This window comes from Pieris napi, chromosome 6, assembly GCF_905475465.1.
Source record: "Pieris napi chromosome 6, ilPieNapi1.2, whole genome shotgun sequence".
NCBI classification, from domain to species: domain Eukaryota; kingdom Metazoa; phylum Arthropoda; class Insecta; order Lepidoptera; family Pieridae; genus Pieris; species Pieris napi.
Window position 1 is genome coordinate 7074063 of NC_062239.1, and position 18795 is coordinate 7092857.

At 35.0% G+C, this 18795-nt stretch overlaps 1 protein-coding gene across 2 annotated transcripts in view; it reads right to left on the reverse strand.

Annotated features, from left to right (window-relative positions):
* Window positions 1-1739: 1739 nt before the first annotated feature.
* LOC125050191 (COUP transcription factor 2) overlaps window positions 1740-18795 on the reverse strand; it is a 72371-nt gene continuing 55315 nt past the window's right edge. For both annotated transcript variants that reach the window (XM_047649844.1, XM_047649843.1), the window contains one exon: window positions 1740-3585. In XM_047649844.1, the coding sequence (XP_047505800.1) occupies window positions 3311-3585 (275 nt within the window). In that variant the 3' untranslated portion in view covers window positions 1740-3310. The remainder of the gene's footprint in view (window positions 3586-18795) is intronic.

Genomic DNA, 18795 nt, shown 5'->3' on the forward strand with positions numbered 1-18795 from the left:
TTTCTAAGTGAACCTGGTCGCATCACTATAGAATTCTTTACTTACATATTTAATAGATTTAAGCATTAAATTTAATGGCATATTGTTATTTTAAACTTGGCTTTCGTTTTGAATTAAAAAATTCAAAGTTTGTCAAAGCCCCAAAGGCGTGATTTATCCGTCGAAATAATGTTCTTTGTTTTACTTAACTATAAATCAAACACCAACTGTGGACTGTTTCAACCCCAACTGGCTTCCGCCGAGTAATTGTCATTAAACAAAAGGCGCACTCGGCGTGACCAGCAGTTGGTGACTTCTCCACACCTGCGACGAATGAATGTTCTTGTCATATCAGTGCTGGTATTGCACAATCATTTCTGTCAATCAAACCGCCTTATTCAGGGTTAATATTTGAAACGAAAACACTTTCGTTTGATAAAAAGCTAGGTACCGAAGTCTTTTTGTATATAGGAGTTAGGACCACAATTTTCAAGCGCTTGCTTAATGAGATTAATTTCATTCATAATTAATTTAAATTGTATTAGTACAAATGAAAATGCATTTTTTTAATGAAGTAATGTAACATTATTAAAATTTATACTTACATATTTATTAAAGTTCAGTGAAAACATCAAAAAATGTTACTGTTCTCCATCTGTTTGGCCACGAATCTATGGATTTACGCGCTGTTTCCAAGGGAAATTTCGCAACTGCTTCCTCGAGAGACTTTTTAAGAGACTCAATGTCGCCGTGCCGTTTTGAGCCATGTCCTCGAAAACTGACCATAATTTGAAGTCTAAAGGTCTGGGCAAGTATAGAATCTAGCCCTTCCTTGAGTTATAGACTGCTATCGCGTGTATTACTTTTATTTAAGTTAAGTGAGCAACATCTTCAACATAAATATAAGTTTCTTAATTATAATTTAATATCTTAACCCTTCTGGCCTATGTTTTTTTTTATACAAAACTAAAAAGATTGGCCATAATCCCGCCTGATGTAAGATGCGGCCTATTGGAGTGCCTTCCAGATGCCTATTTAACCGCCGCATATTTAAGTGTACTACCAACATCTTTATAGTATCTAGATTTCTATCGCTGTTTGCAAAGCAATACTAAAACTACACTTTGTATGATAAAAGTATTACATGAGATATAACTTCAAAACTTCTCGTATCTTTCATCAGAATCGATAATAATTTAGAATCACAGTAGCGAAGTATCGCATTGCATCGCGTGAGTTTACATAAGAGCTACCTGTAATTGATACCCGCTCATTAATTCGATGTTAAATCGACTCGATGTAATCGTATCGATCTGATGACCGCTAATGCCCTTGCTGATTTGTTATATTACACGATTTTTAGTGTATCATATTTCTGTTTTGACGAAACCCGTCTATTTCGCGCATACAACGAATTTAAAGTCTTGGCGTCATATTGATAATTATTTCTAGCCAGCCTTCTTTATCAAGTCTTCCATAACGTTATCCTATAGGTAATGGAGCCCTATTAGATAATGCCTAGCCGTTAGGTATGTTAACATTAATGTAAAAACATGACCAATCAATGACCAGACAATATTGATTCTAGCCACTAAGCTAGTAATGATATATATTATATTAATCGTATTCCCTTTTGGATATTACAGCATTATATACGGTCCTTATTTTCCTATATTCCATTTCTAAATAGTTTCTAAATTGATGTTCGTAATTTAAATATACGAGATTTGAGAAAATTTAAGGAGATTGAAACAAAATACTTCAGAAAGACATTCTTTATTATCTCAGTATGTCTTTACAACTCCAGAGACTCACACATACATAACAATGACTGTACATTTATTATTGCATTAATTACATTGCTTTTCATTTATTTTAGTTTGGCAGGATAGATATAGAATATTTAAATAATAGAATACCAAAGGTTTTTACATATTTGAATTAATTATTTAATGTAGAATTTGGTACACACTGGAAACAACTTATCTTAGTCAAATGCAAAAGTTTAAAGAATGTGTATGCAAAATTCTAAAAACTAAAAATCTGATAAACACGCTTTTTAATACATATTTTTGTCTCAGATGTAAGGACAGTATTTTTGAGTATATGTGCGCGTTTCTATTGTTTATTATCAATCAAATTCTAACTATCAAACGTACAAAATTATAAAATAATATTAAATTTGAAATGGTTTACGTTGTTAATTTTTAGTAAACTCCCACGATATCTTCAAACTTCAGACTTGCACTGAATTACGAAAAATTATTATTTCAATTTATTTAAAATAAAATTGAAAGTCGTACTTATCTGAGAATCTGTTACCATGGTTACGATGCTTCGTCCATGAAAAAGGATGGTAACCATGGTAACCGATACGGTATGTTTGAGAATAATAGTTTTTAGTGTGACATTTTTGAGATAACCACTTCAACTATGCATCTGCTAAGTCAGATTTTGCATAATAGATTATATACATCGTTATACATGCATTTGGAAACTAAAAATATGAAAACTTTTCTTTTGCCATCTTAATAAATGTTGTTTTGTAAATCAGAAGATATCTCAGGACTTTGCTAAACGTTATAAAAGTGTTATAAATGCACGTCGGAATTATACATTTTCGTAAATTAAAGACAGCACCAAGAAACAATCTATAAAAGAAAAAATAAATATTTAAGGCTGTATGTTATACAATAATAAAGTATAAAAGTAGTAAAACATATACAGTAATAAAGAAAATTATATTAAGGTTCACCCATTATTCTATTCACTATACACATTCTCACATTGCACAAATATTGCCTTTCAAACCTAACCATAAACAATTTCCGACTTAATTTCTTTGATTTATAAATCAGTGAACACCGTAGAAAACGCCTCATTTATCTTAAATATACATTTACAATAATAGAATTTTATTTACATTAAATATCTAGCCTAAATATAATACAGAGGAACAAAACTCCAACTAAGACACTACTGACCCCGGAATCTACTTCAAATCGGATTGGGAGCACGTTTCGCTTCGAATATTTAACAAATTGTCAATCATTAGAGTCTTTTGAGCTTTTTGCGTATCACTGGTTTCGTCATGTTTCGGCGCATAGAATGCTGAAGGATCGAATGTGGGACAAGGATCGGCTCTGTCGCTGTCTCTGCTCCTCCCGAAGTAGTCTTCGGCCGCGTTCGGCTCTTCTGGCACCTCGCTGGATGACGTCACGGCGTCTTCGGACGCGTCGCGATACCGAAAGTCGAGTCGCTGGCTGGGCAGATACGGCGGGAAGCCGTAAGGCGTGGATCATGCCGCCGCTAGCTGGCGCCACATTGTATGTCACATGGTCGCCATGTACGGCCACGAGAAGGAGCTGCCTGATAGTAGCATATCCCGAATGAGAGTCTCTATGGGCGTTTTTCCTACTAGCCTTACGAAGAATAGCTGTTCTATTACTTGAGAACTGACAGTTCGAAGGGAAGGCAGTCTTAGTAGTAGTTTCCCGAATCTCGTGGGCTGGTTTGGGTACTGACTCCTACAGTACTCTTCGAGCGCGCACTGGGACTTTTCTTGTAAGCTCTCTATGTGTGGAACATCAGAGAGTCCGCAGGCATCTGGAAGGAAATAAAAATGGTTATTGTTCAATTTATTAAAATGGGACGAAGTCACTTCATAGAAAATACTCCCTAAGAAACCTGTATTTTGCATAACATTAAGAATAACATTTCAGAATCATAAAGGAAGGTAGATAACAATTTACAGTACATTAAGTACTGTTTATTTGTACTTTAAAACGTTATGGTCGTAGAAATGGGAATAATATAGAAAGGAATGAAACGAGATATATTTATGTCTAATAATCGTTTTTATATTACATTAATTTGTAATTAAACTATTTTAAAATCTTACTTTTTATAAAACAGAAGAGATGCCGCATAACGGATATTTCAAATTATTAAAATGATAGATACGTATATGTTAATTTTACACAGATTATGTTTTTTAAAGACATTGTGTAATATACTGCAATTACATAGTATAATAAAAAACTAACACCCATTTGATATGTAATATTTTTTTGACATATTGGAATTAAAGTGGCTTTATTATTATTATTACGTCATAGACAATGTAATGAGCTCATAAAGTATAGAAATGTGTTAGTTGTAGCGTTAGTTTAATGAGTAATTAGCAGCCATGTGCTAAGTAAACAACGTGTACCAATAACGCCTCCAAGATCGTAAATAATGTAACGTATGTAATTCACATAAATTTGCTAGTAGTTTATGACAGGCACCTTCAGTGTCTTTAGTAAGATGTTCATTGACTTTAGTGGGTATGAGAAATGATAGTAATCTTTGTCATACATTTTGATAGGTTTTAGTAATAGAAACCGCTACCACCTCCTTCAATTGATTATAATGAATAAAATCCAGAGTAAACAGCGTCTTGGTAGAAGGAAAAAGTTATGACTTCGCAACGTTAGGGAGAAGACGGGTATTGCGATTGCGGAAGAGTTGCTGCATCTGGCACAGAACAACTAACAAGAGACTAACGGCCAACCTCCAGTAATGGAGAGGCACTAAAAGAAGGAGTAATAGAAAACTGTTTGGTTTGAGTATATAATAGGAATTTATAGCCAAACTAGGCTATTATAATACAGTCACTATATTAAAGTCTCTAAGAGAAAAACAAAAAGATGATTAATATATAATAGATAGGTGACGCACCATGCGTTAAAAATTTCCTACAGGCATTGTAATCTAAGAATAATGGCACATAGTGTTAATGGAAATAGTGTTAATGCAATTAACAATAACAAAGGCGAGAAGGCTGTTTATGGTGTCTCTTTTAGAAATTTCGGCATCTCAATAGGTTAGTTTTGAAAGCTTATAAAAACAATTACACTTAAGTATGTTGGTGATGTCTAAATATGAAAATATTTATTCGTAATAGTTGTAACTGTTACGTTAAAAAGAGTGAATTAATGTTTTTAATCTAACTCATTTTTACGTTATTTCATTATAACGAATGACGTTATAAAGAGTTTACACTGTATTTCATTTACCTTTGTTGAAAGCTAATTTCGATAAGTCAGAACTATCTATAGTGTTCTTTATATTTAAAAAGCTTGCCAAATTTAAGATCCTTAAAATATTTAAATTAGATTACAAAACAAAATGGCAATAACATTAATGCATTCAACTATTCAATCTCTCAAGGAAATGTTGTTCAACATTAATCCTTTCCGTTATTCAGCCCCCGAAATAAAAACGTATAAAGATAATAACCCGTGAACGGTCGCAGGCCGTCTTAATGCGATTAGGACCCCAGCGCGGTACATTTGGCCGACAGTACTGTACATTAATATTTTTTATTGTTATACAGAAGGAAGAAATGACGCGGTAAACAAAAGGGTCATTATGATACCGAGCAGATGTCTGCTGAAGTTGATGAGTATTGCGTGGAATGTGAATGTGATATGCGACCGTTTAGCCGTCCAACTTTGGCAAAGTTGGTCCAGCTCTTGGGGTGCTCGATTCTCGACGTTTTAGGTTTGACGGTAAAAGCTGTGCTTATTTGCCTATAGCAAAAATCATGAATGGTGTTTTTAAATTTCCAGCCAAACAGCTACGGGATTTCACATACTGTCTTGGCTGATTGTCATCTGTTTTTGTCTTTGACATGTAGTATTAGAAAAGATTTTAAAAAGTATTAATAAAGACCATACAATTTAAGGTCCTTTTAAGGTATTTTTGGGACATGGCAGAGATCCAGAAAGTCTAGAAAAACTATCGTGACTGGCAGAGTGGAGGGCACCAAACCTCGAGGCCGATCCCCTACTCGCTAGACCGATTAAGTTAAGGACCTTACGGGTCTTACCATTACCCAGACGCAGAGGCTTGCCCAAGACAGGGGAGAGCGGAGGAAGTTGTGCGGCGCCACTAACACGACCTTCAGAAATGAAGAGTGCGACTGACTAAGAAGAAGATAAGCCTTAGTATGACACAGATGCTAAGGCATAAAACAGAGGGGAATAGAGGAAATTATCCAACCCCAAACCTTCAGTAATGAAGAAGGATTTAAATAAAGAAGAAGAGTTTATCGAAGATTTAGACAAAACAAAGCTGTTAGACCCAAAACAAAAAGTAATAGATTTCATTAAACTTGATTAAACGTGATAGTGTTTGTTGAATAATTGCTGTTTGAGAATTAAAATTAATGTTGTTCGTGCACGCGTAACAAAGTGACCACTTTAAAAAATTATAACTGACGGTTTAGTGACAGAGGTGTTATTAAAAAATTAACCCACTTGTAGACAAGCGTTTTCGACACAAGTATTAATTGCGGTACTAGAACAACTAGCTTCTTAATGTCTGGAGATGGTACAGTTGGATGTTACTAGCTACGAGTATGTATATACGTACAATATAAACATGAATTACGTAAGTTATACAGTGATGGGATAACTTCCATATAAAACTAACATAATTGTAAAATTGCAAAAAAACTAGCCTACGAGACGCCCAAAAAGGACCGTCAAAGGGCAGCCCATGGTCAGCCATTTGAGCGGGTGCGTTGCCGGCCTTTTGGCCCCACCGGGAGTCGATTCCACAATTCGCTAGTTCGGAAAAGAAAATGTCTAGTGATGCAGACCGTGGAAGACTCCCAGCCATCGAGGTGATGCGGATGAAGTTTTGCGTTAATACGGCTCGTACGGTGATGAAACAAGGCAGGAGGGATCTAACCAAACAACTCTTCTGAACACTCTCTATGTGTATCTATTATATTCTTCGTCTTTGTTGAAGGTTTCTATTTACGACCCGTTTTTTAATACAGATAGTATTGATTCATTTTCATGGTAACTAAGAATTTATACGTGTTCTTTCTCAGCCTTGTAGTTAAATTTATAATTAAAAACGTCACGTCACAATTAAGGTGTCCTAGATTTTTATAACTAGATGACCGCTATCAATTTTAATTCCTGTCCCGCCTCCTTGGTGGGTGACGTAAGGCCAATTGTACTAACTTCCATTAATAATTGTCCGTTCTCAGCGACAGATGTCCGTGATAAAATGTTGTAATTGATGCGTATTACGCAGTTTGAACTTACACAACCCGGCCAGGAAATACTACATTAAGAATACAATATGTATGATACCTAGTGATTACCTTATAATACGAGAAATAAAAAGTTGAAAGATCGTAAGTAACTCTAATCAAAGCAACGCAATGTTAAAGTAAAATAATAAACAACTTTACGCACTGAAATTGACAATCGAAAAATATATTTGACAGCTGAGTATTGGCTGTCACTTGACAATTTGCATTGCATTTCTAACCCAGTAATTATCATTTAAGAAAGGAATGAAAAGGTGTACGATAAATAATCCTGATCTTTGGTCTCAAAGATCACAAGGAGACATCCCAATAGCAATTAACCCAGCGTTCGTCATTGTAACAATGTAATATAGTTTAATTGATACGACCCAGCGGTTGCTCGGTAAACACGGGACTCTATGACCCGTAATGAGTAAGACGGGTGAATGGAATTATTTCATTCAATGATTGAAAACGTTGCATAAGATTCAAGCATTTCCGATATGATTTTTTGTTAGGTTTTACTAGTTTAGAAGTAAAGGAAATATATCTTTTACATTTCACATATTTTTGAAAGGCCAGCATTGCCGTAAGAAATCGAAGTAGTATATTTATACAGAAAAGAGGTTTTATATTCCTATATTAAAAGTATGTTTTGTCTTAAAAATTTCACGCGTAAGGGGCTTGGTTATTACAACTTATTAGTTGATTTCGAAGGTCTGATGCATAGTTTGATAATGAATCAGTTAGGTTGGGGTAACATTTTAGTGGCTTAAATAGTATTGATGGTAGTGTCAACAGATTTGACCCGGTAAATCAATGTTCCATTGCAGTAATAAACGCTCATGATGCGCGCACGCTGGGCGCCATTACGTCCGTTACTAAGAACGTTCGCATTCTTAATTCAAACGATCAAGTACCTTACTATTTTCAACAATTATTTTAATTCATTTATATATCAGCGTCTCGAGGTTTTTGTAGTTTAAAAGAAATAAAAACTTTGTATTTAATTACAATGGGATTAATGAATTTAACATTATTAGAATTATGTAATATTTGACGTTGATAATAATGTTGGCCTAGTTGCTTCAGCGTGCGTCTCTCATCCCTGAGGTCGAAGGTTCGATTCCGGCTGTGCACCAATGGACTTTCTTTCTATGTGCGCATTTTACATTCGCTCGAACGGTGAAGGAAACCGGCTTGCCTAGAGCTTGGCCACAGTTTCTGGCGGTGTGGAGCGCGGCGCGGCGAGAGGGTCTGTGAGAGGCGCGGTTTGCGGTGATATGCCACAGCTCGACCAGCTGCGACCGCGGCGGCATCAGCGGTGGACGTATTTACCCCTTGGCCACAGTCACCTGCGGCGCGGTTTGCGGCGCGTTTTGCGGCGCGCAAAGCGGCGAGCGGCAAAAACAAATTGAGCAAATTGTATGAAGTATGCCACAGCTATCGGCGACGCGCATTGCGGTGCGGTGGCTACCCGCGCGACGGCGGCGGCGGCGGTCTGCGCGGCGTGCGAATGAAACAAATGCACTCGGGAGTATCGAGGCGGCCACAGCTCAGAGCGGCGCGCGCAGCGGCAGAGGTGGACACATTTAGCATCGCGCGACCAAAACAAATAATTTTGTTTTTATCGCGCATTGAGCTCATATAAAATAATGGATACAGAACAATTTATTAGTGAAATACTGAGTAGACCAGCAATATGGATGTCAAAACATCCACATCATAAATATAGGCATGTTATAAAAAAATTGTGGGTCGAAATAAAAAAAAATACGTCCACCGCTGATGCCGCCGCGGTCGCAGCTGGTCAAGCTGTGGCATACCACCGCAAACCGCGCCTCTCGCAGACCCTCTCGCCGCGCCGCGCTCCACACCGCCAGAAACTGTGGCCAAGCTCTTAGAGTATATTAGTTAGTTTTATTTCGTCCCACAATTTTTTTATAACATGCCTATATTTATGATGTGGATGTTTGACATCCATATTGCTGGTCTACTCAGTATTTCACTAATAAATTGTTCTGTATCCATTATTTTATATGAGCTCAATGCGCGATAAAAACAAAATTATTTGTTTTGGTCGCGCGATGCTAAATGCGTCCACCTCTGCCGCTGCGCGCGCCGCTCTGAGCTGTGGCCGCCTCGATACTCCCGAGTGCATTTGTTTCACTCGCACGCCGCGCAGGCCGTCGCCGCCGCCGACGCGCGGGTAGCCACCGCGCCGCAGGTAGCACCGCAATGCGCGTCGCCGATAGCTGTGGCATACTTCATACAATTTGCTCAATTTGTTTTTACCGCTCACCGCTTTGCGCGCCGCAAACCGCACCGCAAACCGCGCCGCAGGTGACTGTGGCCAAGGGGTAAGATGCAAAAAGTCGACGGCTTGTGTAGCGCCGATGTTTTTTTTTATTTCTTAATAATTGATACAACTTACATATAAAATGCCTTTTCCCAGAGATTAAGCGTGTCGTAAGTCATTAAATACTATCGAAAGGGTGATGATCGAGATCATTTGCTGCCCGCATTCGTTCATTTAATTTATATAAAAATAAAATACGTTTATTAAACGGTACATGCGGGTAAGTATAGAATGTATAGAATCATGCTTTTGGAAGTATATATATTAAAAACGTAGAGTTTCTTGATCATGACCCGAGCGGTAACGCAAGTTCAGCTCTCGAGAGCAAACAACGTCAATGGCGAGAGAACGTTGAGGTATTTGCTGCCGCGGCTCATAAATGGACTCGCCAGTTATTAGATAGCCTAACGTTAACCAACATAAAAATTAAGTTGAAAAACTAATTTTATATGCATTTGTCGCGTTCCTTAACAAGACTGCTATGGTAATATTTATACAAATAACACTGGTTTTCTAATCTAACATATCATGATTTTACTATATTCAAATATGAAAAATTAATATAACGCAGTTCGACTTCGACCTGTGAACAAAATGATAATATTTTTACATGCACTTATTTATAGGGAAATCCAGTAATGTCTGCTCTATAAAGTGTGAATACGAACGATATGATGCTACTGTTCCGTAGATAATAAATCATCAATCTCAACATAGATAACAACAAATAGCGTAAACAAAAGTTTACAGAGGTTTTACAAAAGCATCGTAGGCGTAGAGCAGATGTTTGCGTAGTCGGATCATAGAGAATAGAACATTATCGAACAATAGTCTGTGGACATAATGGACCTTTTTTGATTCGATCTTATTAAACTTATGTGCTTATATTTTTAAGATTTAAAAATGGAATTTGATATTACTACACTGAAAAGTATTGCAGAAATCTGTACGACTTACAATTACTTTTTCACCGATTTTACTATTGATATACATTAGTCATTTAAAATAACTAATGTACAGTATTCTAACTAATACACTGATAACTTAGATAATAAATAATAATATTATCTAAGTCTGTATCCATAACATTACATTATTTTAGACGTTTGGCAAAATTACTTAACAATGAATTTAGGACACAATAAACAGTCCCGGTTTCTAACAATGCGCCTTTTCTGTAAAATAATCTTGTGAGGAGATCGGAAATGGAGAAACAAATTTAGCACCCACAATGCTCTGGGTGTTTGTCACCGCGATTCCAATCAGCACCCTTCCTTATCGAGATCTGAGATGTTCACAGTTCACTTCTGTTTGTTGGAACCGTAAACAAATATAATAACACGTATTAGTACATCATGGAGGACTAAAAAGTTAATGTATTTTTTTAGAGCCGTTGACATGCGTAAGTATAACATTTATACAGAATTTAATATATTATTAATAAAAGTGACTTTTCTAAAAGCCATCCTCTTAGTCTTAATAACTACTCGTAATAGCATTGCCATATTTATTTATATTAAAACTAATTTCCCATAGAACAACCTACTTGTATTCGACACAGATCATAAAAGACAGTTAAAATTATTAGTGATAGTGACAATATTGAAAAGCAATAAAGTGTATAAAATTCAAAAAAAGAATGAATAGCCTCAAATTGCAGTCCATAAACACGTGTTGTGAAAAAAAATATAATAAAAAATCGGATACAAGAATGCCGCACATTATCGCCATAGACACAGAGTTTACTTTTGTCAGTTTTGACACTGACAGTTGCAAAGAAAGCATTACATTCTAATGGTTCCAAATAGCATTAAATGGCGCGAAAAGAAAAAAATATGGCATCTGTATTGTGTTGCGAAAATTTTAAATAAACACCTTTTGAGTGGGCGGGCTGGCGAGTATTTGTAAATAGGGTTTTGTTATCACAATGGTTTTTTGTGATCTGACCGCGGGTCTCTTCGGGGTGTTAACGTCAAAATTGACACGTGCCTTTGACTTTTTTCTTTCTTGCAATGTGCAAATTTTATTGAATTAAATTTTGCGTTTCATACAATGCCCTTTTTATTATACCTCAATTAATATACGTGCCAAAAATACCCTAAATATTTCACTTAAAGTTGTGTAACCAAAAACAATAATTTCGACACATCTACCATCGACACATAAGTAAAGGCGAAAGCACACTATCGTGCGATCAGACGCGACAGTGTGGCATAAACAACGCGGCGGGTGGCGATACCGTCTGGTTTACGACGTCACCTGTGGCTACCGACTTTACATCTTAATCCTAAATCCACAAATTCGCAATAACGTACAACATATTTATTCATAGAATAATTTGAACGACACATAACTAAAGCCAAAGAGAATTAAATGGGCGAAACGGGCGGTAGCTAGTATACTATTTACCAGCTTTTAAACACGCCTGCATGAATATTATTGAAGTCTCTTCAACAAACATCGTTATATTTCAGTCAATTTATATCCTCAGGAATCACTAGACGTACAAGAAAACGGTCGGTGTTTTTTAAGTTTATCCCGATTATACAGACACGGCCATGGACTTTATTATATAAATATGTGTCTGATAAAATGAGTTTAATGTTAGAAAAATCGTATCATTATCAGAATCTTGATTACCCCAAAAAATTTACAAGACTTTATACAAACTGATCCTGTTTCTTCATATTCAAATATCGCAATCAAATTACATTCATAATAACATAACGGATTATCAAATACAAGTTAGATATAGGTCACACTGTCCTCGACGTCAGCGTAGTGTCAACGATGTCGACCGGTGTCAGCCGGTGTCATCTGTGTCATAGATAGTGTCCAAAGTTCAGTTACGACGGCTTCTGTTGTGTATTGTAAGAGTATTGTACGATGACTATATCAAATTCTATTTCGATAAAGTTAAATTTAATTTGTTTATAAAACTCCAAAGCTCTTGTACATCGCATATCGTCCCGTAATCATAATGAATAAGAACAAAATAATCTAGTACATAAACAAGCACTTAGCACTTAGAAGCGTCTAATCTCACACCAAGTCCTATCAGACACTAAGTAAAACTTAATCGAAGTGTTATAGCGTTCAGAAACCTTATAAAGCTGCCTACATGCTTGTTTTAAATCTAGAGATTGTGATGAGGGAATTAAATCGTTATTAAATTCTATGTTTTATAATTTACTGTGGTGTGACACATAAGTCTTTTAATATCAATGATTTGGTTGCTACTGTATATAGTCAATAGTTTAACTACTACTACGATACTACTAAAATAATCTTCATAAAATCCCGTGTATGAAAATTCAATTCATTAAGAACAATCAAGGCGATAGTCTTGATATAAATAAATGCTTGAGTTTGGGTTATTTAATAATCTAATAGGAACATGAAGTATGTATACAGCTTTAGAAATAACAATCTCATAAACAAAAAGCGTTTTAACGCGAGTCGATATCATTTATATCTTAAAGGAAAGAGAAAATTAAATAAAAATAGATCTTGTTTCTATAATGTAAAGTTCAAAATCGATTGTGTAATGCACGTCGGTGTTATAAATCTAACATTTATTTATTGCATGAAAAACACGTAATAATTTTATATAAACGTACATAATGGGACAAAGAACGTTGAATGAATGAACTAAGTATGTTCCAAATTCCAAATCCGCCATTTTTCCGCAAGCAATCATATGTTTCAGACTATACATACGTAACGTCAAAGAGTATAAAAGAAAACGTAAAACAATACAAGATTTTAGTTTTAATTTCACGACAAACGCCTTCAGCAAGTTTTTGATGAATGAACATATCTCCGCAAAGAGCATTGAGCGATGACAGAGTGCGCTCCGAGCACTTTGGCATTTAAAGCTCAGGGGTCGATTCTTGCACAGGTGATAAAATCATTACTGACGTTAGCCACAGACTATAAAACAAAAATAAGAATTAAAATCTCAGATTGATTTAAGAGTTTTCGTCTGACTCGTTGGCCCTAAAAACAATTTTGGCCAACCTTAAAGTAAACAGCAGGAAGTTAAAACTAAAAAAACATTAAAATACATATTTTTTGTTTTCTAGTCATACTAGACTTTGAAGCGTTGCGTAAACAAAAATTAATTACGTAGTTATCTCTATTGTTCCTTAGCATTGAATTAAAACGCAAGCCATTTACAGTTAATTTTACTAAGGTTACTATAAAAAAATCGTCACTTAAGCTCTTACAGGCCCTTAGAATATAGAGCACGAGACAATAGACACTTTGCACTTTGACATGACAGGCTAATCGCGTCATAAAGCCGTGGCGTCAGGCCAGATCACTGCCAACTTGACACTGATGACACTTGACAATGTATTGTCTTGATCTGCTGATGGCAAGGTTTTAAAGATCTGATCGGTCAAGTATATTTGCACAATGTGAGGTTACGATTTAAAATTCGATATTGATAAATATGTGAGAAGAACTTTGATAATATCATTTGGGTTCAGACATTATTAAGTAACTTGAGACAATTATTTAACTTTGTTTTAGTGCAAATTGTGTAGTATTAATTTTTGTATTATATAACAGGGGCAAACATGCAGGAGGCTCATCTAATGTTAAGTGATACCGCCGCCCATGGAGTCTCAATATCTGAGGAGTCGCGAGTGCGTTGCCATCCTTTTAAGAATTGGAACTCTCTTTTCTTAAAGCGTGTTGGTGTGGTTTTAATTATGTTTGTGTTTATTTTATCGAAGTATATTTGCGAAGATAAGGATTATGTTTTTTTCAACCCGTCAGTCCAGGAATAATAAAAAATCAACGTCCATCAACCCTAAAACGTAGTCGGGGTAAAATAATGGCCAGTGCGGGCGAATGGAGTGAAAATTTCTAGATCAAAAGCCCTGGATCGTGGGTACGTCCTTTCATTGTTGTGTACTTACAGATTTGAAAGGGTTTTTGTTCTTTGTTTTAAAAATGACTCCTATTCGGGGTTTAATATATGGTAGAGTTTTTTATATACTAAATAGGACTTGTACAGCCAAGGCACTAAGTGTTATTCATTAACAATTAAAAGACAATTAGGTTACTTAAGCTTAAGGAAAATTTTAGTAATTCAATAGGGAGTTTTTAATAAAAGTCATTTATTTTTATGTAAAGATTAAAATAGAATTTGATATCAAAGGCTCTACGCGACATTTTACAAAAAGGTTCTGTATCTGTTTCGTTACAATTTGTTTTTGTCTAATATAAGACGCGATTAAAAAGAGAGGCGTAGAGTTTATTGCCAGTTCTTCTCGTCCGTTCTACGCCCTTGATTGATGAGAACTGGCAGTAAATGTAAAATTAGAAGCATTTAATATTTATTTCTTTATTGACGTTCAGAAGTATATTTTGTGTTACCTAAATGAAAAATGATTTTTGAATTTTGAATTATACTCGTCGGCAAAAAATGATAACGATGTCAAGACTTAACTGCAAAAAGGCCGTATAAGCTGTGGTTTTTATCTATGGCATTTTTAAACTTATGATAACAGTCTACTATTTTTTAATAATCTGTTAAGCTGATAATCCAGTGTAAATCGATAATGATCAATAATTGTGAGGGTCACAAAAGTCCCTTTATGTGACGCGTGGCGTAATCTGACACTCATGTAATTATCTAACCCCTATTGTTATTGTTGAAAGTTTTTTTATTAAATTTATTTAATCAATGTGGTCTGTGATTGGTCCTTTATGTCTCTCAACCCGTGAGTTTATTTCATCCGATACTAATTTCATATTAGAATTATTTTACATGAGAAATATTTTTTAGTAATTTTTTGAAGAAGTTTCGTTCTTAAAACAGCCGTTGTAGAAATATTCTCTTACGAATTTAGGTTGTTTTGAGTTTGAAATTCGACAGTGCTTTTGATTAATATAAACCTTGTCCTTTTCTGAAAGAGGCAACGGTTTTCTTATGATTATTCCCCTATATATTTTAATTTTACCGTTAAATTTTCACTGATTTTGTAAAATGTAATTTTTCTAAATGAGCGAATATTCATCCCAAAATGCTAATAGAAACGCATTAATCGAAAATAGAAATCGCGGAGCGTGAAAAAATGTAAAAAAAGTAAATGGCGTTACACCCTCGGTGTGGGCGCCAGCTCAGCAGTTTTGAGACTCGATGTAAACCTAATTTGACGGACCGATTAACACGCTAGCTTGACGGTGATTGATTTTATAAATGGCAACACCTACTAGAGAAATACTAAAAAGGAATTATTATAAGGAGATAAATTTAAAAAAAAAAAGTTTTATTTAGTAAAAAGGGTTTTATTCGGAAAAGCGAACAGTCTCTATTGAGTAGAATATCAAAATGTTCCGTAATTTGGTATGTAGCTACTCAAAAGGTAGTCTAAGTAAATTATATTAAGAGAAAACGAACGCGAAGGCAGTGCAAGTGCTTAATAATAATAAGGGTAAATTAGTGAAATATAAGAAAGCTTTGATCGCTATAAAATATATTCTGATCTAAAGGAATTTTGTAGTGAATATTAACAATTGTTTCTGAATGGAAGGCTGGATTCTGTAACGAAACAAACGCAGAAATGTGTGTATTCTTTGCCCCCAAGACGATTTTTGTTAATAGAAAAAACAAATAAACACGAAACATATCTGAAACGCTAAAAGGTAGCGCCACTGGAAATGGAATGCTATTTTATTTGTTTAGTAATAATCGTATGGCAAAACGTTTGCCGGGTCAGCTAGTTTCAATATAATAAACTTAGACTAACAAAATCAGTGGCATGTCTGCGCGAATCGTGAGCCCGCGTCCATTGTGCTCATTTCGGCCGGTTAATTGTTTTTAATTCAGCAAGAGTGTACTGTAGCTCTTTAATTACGCCCACGTCCCACTAATGGCGTCGTGCGTTCCCGGATTGTTCTTCGTACACTTATTAGGTAAACCTATTTAACCGTATTTTGCAATTACGTTTGATAACTCAGAGACATTCGGAGTTAACTATTAATCGAAATTTAGATTTAAGATTGAAATAACCATGTTTTAGACGTGACTAAATATTTTTTTTTTAATTTTTACATTTTTTTAAAATCACTTCGCGATTACGTGTTTTAAGCTAAAATCTGGTGTTTCGTATTTTTTTTTATTATTTTAAGATCAGAATTTCAAACTTAGCATTCGATTAATTTCTTTAGATTTCTTTAGATATGTGTTGAAAATAAAATATTTGAAAAATATCTTTATATACAATTCTCGTAAAACATTAAAACCTTCCTATTTTCTATAGAATATTAAAGTTAATTTGCATGTGAATGTACTAAGGTATAGGGAGACAAGGTGTGTCGCCCTCATTTGGTTAATTCAGCCTCTGTACCACAGAGATCCTCAATTAAACAGGCACAAAAGAAAAACTTTGTTCCCGAGCCAACGGGAAATCACGACTCGTTGAAATTAACGATTCCAACAAGTTTTTAATGAGCTTTAAAACACAACTGTCCTTTTATATGGGCAATTTTAATTTTACTCCCAGTACTAATTCGTTTACTAACAAAAATTTATTACGCATTAAAATATGATTGTCATAGCAATTTGTTTTTGAAATTGGAATATTTTTGAATGAAAATTTAGGAATGTGTTAGTCGTAAGAATTAAAATACTACTATAGTGATATCACTACAGCAATGACCATATTTTAAAATAAGAATCTTTAAAAAATAATATGGTATTAAGGCGGAAACATACTACTAAAACGCGACGCGACGTGTCGTGTCGACACCCGATGTCCATCGTGCACATTACCAACACGCGACACCACGACACGCTTGCAAATTCAAAAGTCATTTAGCTTATTTATTCCCCGCGCAATGTGCCAGCAAGTTTTTACCAATTTGAGGTTTAGATTCGAGGAATGTTTGCAGCGCAATGATGCACACCTGGATGATGTTATTTTTAAGAAATAAATTTCCCAGATGTCTATTTTAATTGAAATAAAAAATTTTGTGTATTGTATTTAGTTTTTTTATTATATTTTTTTCAAATTCGCAAATCTTTTTGGCCCACCCTGTATTTTTCTAGTAAACTGAATTGATTAGCAGGTTATTTGTATTAAACTAACAACATCCTAACTCCCTGTTTTTGTCCTTGTATTGAGGTAATCTCATGTCACATAAAACAGAATATTGTTTCACCAACTCAATTAATTGTTCGTTGTTCATTTCGCCAAATAAATCCAAAAATAACTAAGTATATAAATTGACATTAGTGTCAAAAACTCGAAAGCATTGACGCATGACGTCATCATCACAACATCCACAACACGCCGATCCAAATCGATTGGATGTTACCGCGTGTGATCACATGGCGTGTTGTCTATGTGCATCTGATCATATTAAATATATGGGATTGATAAGTACTGACATGCGTCGGATGGCGTGGTGTGGCGTCGCGTTTTGGTAGTATGTTTCCGCCTTTAGACCATTGCAAACGTTTATTTAAGAATAAAAATATCAATAATGTTGCCAACAAGCACATTTTAAAATTGGAATTTTTAAAAAACCAAACCTCTATGGATGTGGTATTAGACAATTGAGAACATTTACAGATCACCAGATCACAGTAAACCACAGCAAAACAACCCCTAACTAGCGGTTTGTGTTAACCCTCAAATTCGGGGTTCGACCCCCGCGGCCTACACCCGGTCTTTTAGGCCGCAATCTCTTATAGCGTCAACCTCGATAAAGCCCTCTGACGCTTTTTATTAATTGATTGTTCACTCAAAGATATGTCAAAAGTGATCGTTTATTATCACAAGTATATTTATCTATTCATTTAAGTGAAGTTCTTCGCTTTTGTTATTTAATTTCTCTCTTCAGGTTTAAAAAATATATACAGGATAGTAAAACGGCCTTAGTTGCATAAATATTTTTTTAAATATAAAACTTATGTTCTTTTTCTACTAAATACGTAGGTATTATTATAAATACTGTTTTATAAATTGAAAAATATATTTACACACTTCTTGTCAACCCCCGCGTGCGTAAATAATCATATCATACGTCACTCGCGTACACCCCTGCACCCTGACCACATCCACGACGTAATTATACCTTCCCAATATAGTATTAAAAAAAGAAATTGCAACAATGAAATATATAGTCATAACAAAAAGTATTCAACGGTAATCCTACACGCCACGCGCCATGAAAATTATAACTATTTCCCAATAATTATATTATACGCACAAAGAGGCTGGTATAGAATTTGTTTAATATTGTAATAATATTGTACGACCCGGACACATCTGGTTTTAACTGAATAATGTTTTAAAAAGTACTTAGGGAATTAATGTTTGTACTTTGCTGTTATATTAAACAA